Below are 6,000 nucleotides of genomic sequence, written 5' to 3'. Positions count from 1 at the left end.
ACACACACACACACACACACACACTTCCAAGAAATTAAAGGAGGGGCTGGCAAAATGGCTCAGCTGGTAGAGTGTTTGCCACGAAAACATGAGACCTGAATGTGATGCCCAGCGCCTGTGTTAAATAGGCAGGCCTGGTGGTGTGAGTCTGTAATCCCAGAGCTGGGAGGGGGGTGCAGTTGGATCCCCGTGTCTCACTCGTTAGTTTAGTCAAAGCAGTGAGCTCCAGGTTCACTGAGAAACCTGTTTCCAAAAAAAAAAAAAAAGAGGTGGAGAGTGATTGAAGAAGATACTTGAACTTGGGCCTCCACCTGCACGCGTGCACACACACTAAAATAGTATGTTCATCCAAAAACTTAAGCCCAAATGTTGACAGTTCACATCATTCATAGCATCTATAAAATGAAAAGACTGAGCCAGGTATGGGGGCTCACATCTGCAATCCTATCCCTTAGAAGGCTGAGGTAAAAGGGTAGGAAAATGGCTGTCAGTTAAGCATTTGCTGAGTATGAGGACTGGAATTTAGATCCCCTGCACCTACATAAAACAGGTAGGCTCAGCGGAACATTCTGCAACTTCAATGTTAGGGAAGAGAAGACAGGTGGATCTCTGGAGCTTACTATCTAGCTAGCCTACCAAAATCAGCAAACTTTTCCAAGATACAAAAGAAGAGAGAGACTGAGGAAGATAGATATGTAGAGACACCACACGAACACACACACACACACACAGAGAGAGAGAGAGGCTAAGACAGTAAAAATTCTGGGGATGTGGCTTAACCGGCAGAATGCTTGCCTAACACGTGTGGAGCTCTGCATTTGACCCCCAGCATCAAATAAATCCAATGAAGTAGAACGAACATGCTTATATCCCTAGTACTTGGAAGAGAGGCAGGAAAAGTTGAAGTTTGGGTCACTTTCAGCTACACTGTAAGGGCAGCATGAGATACAAGAGAACATGTCTCAAAAAACAAACAAAAAAGAGAGAAAGAAACATTGAGGCAGGAGGATTGCCAAGAGTAGAATTGCCAAGGTTTAAGGCCAACTCTGGGCTATACAACAAGTTCTAGGCCAGTATGAATTAGAGTGAGACCCTGTCTCAAAAAAAAAAATTCAAAGAAGTATATAAGAAAAAAGAGAACAGGTAAGCTATCGGGGTACACACCCACAACCCCAGCACTTGGAAAGTGGAGGGAGAGAGGGGTTTGGGGGAGATGCTTGCCACATGTAAGTGCAGATGGCCCTTGAAGGGGAAAGCTGACACAATCAACCATGTTCAAAAGTCCATGAAAACCACACATTAAGGCTCACCCCGGGTTCGAGAAGGAGAGAACAGAAGTGGCTGTTAACTGTGTGGAGCTGCCTGGGGTTGATAGAAAAGTTCTGTAGTTACATGACTGCTGAGGTTGCACAATCTTCTAACTGCACAAACACCACGAAATTATATGCTTCAAAGAGCAACTGAGAGACCAAAAAAAAAATCAGCCGTTGTTAAAGTTTAAGGCCTGAACTAGGGTGGAGAAGTCCAGGAATGCCCTGAGGGGAAGAACCTGCCATACTGCATTCTTTCTCCACTCACTAGAGATACAGTTGCTAGGAAACTGGCCCATCCCCCTAAGGAGGGACACCAGATCATTAACGGTTTGGGGACCTTCCTATAGCCAATCATTTCAAAATGTAGCATTTTGACCAATAGATGCTTGCCAGGCAGGAATCGCCCCTGCCTTGGGCATGCTGGGAGGGACCAGAATCTTTAAATCCCCCAACTAACCTGAGCAAGGGGCTCTTGGTTCTCACCACTTCGGTGGTGGGGGGTGTGAGCCTGAGCTGCAGCTTGTAATTTGTAATAAAAAGATCCTCATGTGGTTTGCAACGGACTTTGGCTCCTGGTGGTGGTCTTTTGGGGTATCACGATTCGGGCACAACACAACTTTATAATGTATAAATGGTTTCTCAAATGTATTATTTAAACATTCATTCATTTTGTATGTATATGTGCGTGAACATTATCAGAGCATAGATGTAAAAATGAGAGGACAATTCTCAAGACAGTTCTCTTTCAACCATGTGGTTTCCAGGGATCAGACTAACGTCATTACACTTGGTGGCGATCACCCCGCTCACTGACCCAACTATCCAAATTTAAGAGTACAAAGCACACATTTCCCTCATTTTGTGCACTGCTGTGTGTAAGCCCACATACCTTTCCAATGGCTTCCGTGTGGTGCTGGGTACATATCTGGAGCCTGCTAACCCAGTGCTGCCGCTCTTTAGCATCTGTGGCTGATAAAAAGAACATACACGTCATTGATTGTCACAGTAGTTTGGGGAACACAATTAAATGCCCACAGCATAAAGGATGGATGAGCAAAAAGCAGAGGCTAGTTCTACTTTCCTTACAGAGAATAACACTGACAGGGAAGACTGAAGTGCTGCCCTTTAGGAGTGGAATCACCTAAGGAGAACAAATCACGTGAGCCCAGGGAAAGACAAGAGGCAACAGGTCTTAAGTTCTTCATGTCGGTATGTCCTTATTTGTTTGTTTGTCTGTCTGTTTATTTATTTGGGCTTTTCAAGATAGAGTATCTCTGTGTAGCCCTGGCTATCCTGTAACTCACTCTGTAGACCAGGGTGGCCTCAAACTCAAGAGCTCCACCTGCCTCTGCCTTCTGAGTGCTGGGACTAAAGGCATAGGATACCACTGCTGGCTGATGTGTCGTTATTTAAATAAGCAACCTTGACTAAGAATCGGAAGCATCAGCAGTCCTTTCAGACCTTAACAGAACGGTCAAGTATAGGATAGCCACTATCTGCTTACTTATTAAGTAAAACCCACATATTTCTTCAGAAATTAAATTTATCTAGACAGAGGTTATAAGCCGGGCATGGCAGCACAAGCCTAAAATTACAGCCCTCAGAGGTAAAGAAAGGCCAAGCTTTTGCAGCCTGCCTGGGCTACACAGCTTGACCCTGTCTAGACAAGTCTGTGCAAGTCTCTGGTCATAACATACTGAATACTTATGATTGTATTAAAAAAAAAAAAAAAAAAGAAAATCCAAAACCCAAACCAAACACGGTAACTTATACTTTATCTTAATTAATTATTAATCACTAAAAGATGTCAAGAGGACAATGGGCAAAAAAGAAAAATTCCCTGTGGCAGACATAAAACAGTATTATGTAAATGCCTGGGTTTTACAGTTATTGGTAATCAGGGTTTCATCTACAAAATAAATTGTTTTTATACACTAACCAGACTCATTCCCCGGCCAACTTGAAAACACCGTGTGGGGTCAGCAGTGACAGCACTTGCTGTGCCCAGGCCTGAGAGCAGCTGGAGAGCAGCAGCTGCAGCAGAGGGGACCCCGGGACTAGGTCTCAGCCCTACCTCGGAGTTTATACTGCTCCCCGCTGGCAGCATTCACTGTGAAGGTGTGTGAGTCCTCATCGCTGGGCGAGATCACAGCACCCGCAAGCTGCAAAGTACCTCTGGGTTTCTGATTTCTAGACTGTTCATTCACAAAGTACTCCAACAGCCCAGCTTCATTGTTTAAAACAAAAAACCTGCAATGATGTTAAGAAAGTTGTGATTTTTAAACATTTCCCCTCACCAAGCTAAAGCAACGAAAATTTCAAACATTTAAAAGCTATGGTGGATTATTATTGAAAAAAACAAAAACAAAAACACAAACAAAACAAACAAAAACAAACAAACTAAAACTAAAGCATGCCAAGAAGTACCTAGAAACACTACACCAAATTTCCTAGGACCAAAATTCTTTTAAAATTGAACATGTTTAATATGAGGCACAAGCTGTGGAGCTGAGGGAGAAGCATTTATTTTAGTGTCTGTGGTCCTGGAGATCAAATCCAGGGCCACACACAGTCTAGGCAGACACCTACCCACGCTCAGTCTCTGTGCTGAGAAGAAGGGCTTCTTACGGAAGAAGAAGCAGTAAGAAACAAGGCACGCCCCTCCTTTAGAGGGAGACCTCTCCCAATAAACAGAAGACAGGGCCGTGAAAACTGTTATGCCAAAATATGAACTCTAGGCTGGCATAATGCCAGGTAGGAAATGACTATGGGAGTTGCAGAAATAGCCATTTGGTTTGGAGTACATACTGCTCTTCAGACAACCTGAGTTTGGTTCTCAACACCCATCCTGAGTGGCTTAAAATGAACCACTTAGAACTCCAGGGGGATCAAATACCCTTTTTTTGTTATCTACAGGTACCTACACACACGCACGCACGCACGCACGCACGCACGCACGCACGCACGCACGCACGCATGCACGTGCGCGCTTCCGAATAATAAATCTTTAAAAAATTAACCCTGAGTAAGCAAACTTTTTTCTTCTTTTCAAAACAGGGTTTCTCTGTGTAGTCTTGCCTGTCCTGGACTCACTTTGTAGACCAAGCTGACCTTGAACTCGCAGAGATCCACCTGCCTCTGAGTCCCTGAGAGCTGAGATTACAGTAGGCATGTGCCACTGCACCTGGCCAAAAAGAACTTTCTAAAGACAGGAATACGATCTAAGATATACCAGCGAAATATACACTGGGAATTATGTCAGAGCAGAAAGATGTTGTGGCCGTGCCTTTAGGCAGGTCACAAGTGACTTGCCTTGTTTAAAAATGAAAAGGCTGCAACAGGAGACAGAAACTCAGGGAACTTGAGACTAAACAATGAAATACTGATATACCTTGGCATAGAATTTGATGGAACACCACTGGACTTTGGAAAAGAATTTGATGTTCTGATTCAGTTATAGCCTAGCTAGTTTAGGATGCACCAATTCAGATCCCAATTTAAGTAGCACAACAGATCTTTTCTTTAAAAGTTACTAAAAAGTTTGAATTTCTCAAAATTTATGTTTGGGTTTCCAGACAGTTTTGGGGCATTCTATGCAAGAGCCAAGTTCATAACAGAACCTAGTGTCCAGTGTGGGCCAGCTCAAGAGCCAGGAAAATGTTCACTGTCTCAAGTAACATAGAAATGATCATATCAAAGGAGTTCCGAGAGAATGGAATCAGCTTTCTGTTCAGGAAGAGAAAAGGAGCTGATGAGGAAAAGACAAGAAAGTTAAATGTGCCCAAGAAGAGAGAGAGAAAGCAACCTCACTGCTCTTCTCTTAGGTTTTTGTTGTTGTTGTTGTTGCTTTAAGACAGGGTTTCCCTACATAGCCCCAGCTGTCCTAACATAGCTAGGTGGCTTTGAACGGAGGAGCCACCCACCTGCTGCTGCCTCCTGAGTACTTGGGTTAAAGCCACGTGCCACCACACCCAGCCCTCTCCTAAGTTTATTAACATGCTTTGGAGTCTGAAAAAAATGTCTTCACATATTTTGATAAAAGATTAACTTTAATAATTTTGCAGCTTCCTGTTTCTTTGTTGCTGCTTGTTTGTCTGTGACAGCATCTCATATAGCCTAGGCTAGCCCCTCTATAGTCAAAGATGACTTCAAATTCTGATCTCCTTGCCTCAATCTCCAGAGTGCTGGGCTTCCCAGGTACACCACACAGGCTAGTGTGGCTCTGTGGCTCGAACTCAGAGACTCATACACACTAGGCAAGGACTCTACAGACTGAGCTCCAACCACAGTCACATTTTGTATACAATATTCTGCCTGCATGTACACCTGCATGCCAGAAGAGGGCATTAGATTCCAGCATAGATGGTTATGAGCCACCATGTGGTTCCTGGGAATTGAACTCAGGACCTCTGGAAGAACAGCCAGTGCTCTTAATCTCTAAGCTATCTCTCCAGCCCACATTTTTGTAATTTTAAAACTCACATTTCATTAATTATTGGTGGAGTTGAGTTAAAGATCTTTTCATGGCCCATGGTAGCTCAGTATCCAAGTGGGTGCCCTAGTAAGGGGAACAGGGCAGGGACTATTTCTGACATGAACTCAATGGCTGGCTCTTTGACCAGCGCCCCCCCTCCCCAGGGAGGAGCAGCCCTGCTAGGCCACAGAAGAGGACTTTGCAGCCAGTCCT

At 44.1% G+C, this 6,000-nt stretch overlaps 1 protein-coding gene across 1 annotated transcript in view; it reads right to left on the bottom strand.

The window, feature by feature from the left end:
• Positions 1-6,000, bottom strand: part of Osbpl11 (oxysterol binding protein like 11) — a 64,029-nt gene that overhangs the window by 38,025 nt on the left and 20,004 nt on the right. The window contains exons 3-4 of the mRNA XM_055625119.1: positions 3,388-3,563; positions 2,203-2,282 (exon numbers count right to left, since the gene is read on the bottom strand). Of these exons, the coding sequence (XP_055481094.1) occupies positions 2,203-2,282; positions 3,388-3,563 (256 nt within the window). The remainder of the gene's footprint in view (positions 1-2,202; positions 2,283-3,387; positions 3,564-6,000) is intronic.

The sequence above is a fragment of the Psammomys obesus genome, unplaced genomic scaffold, assembly GCF_907164565.1.
Source record: "Psammomys obesus unplaced genomic scaffold, mPsaObe1.curated_primary_1811, whole genome shotgun sequence".
In the NCBI taxonomy this organism is placed as follows: domain Eukaryota; kingdom Metazoa; phylum Chordata; class Mammalia; order Rodentia; family Muridae; genus Psammomys; species Psammomys obesus.
The sequence above is the reverse complement of the archived record's forward strand: the minus strand, read 5'-3'. Positions and strand labels throughout refer to the sequence as shown.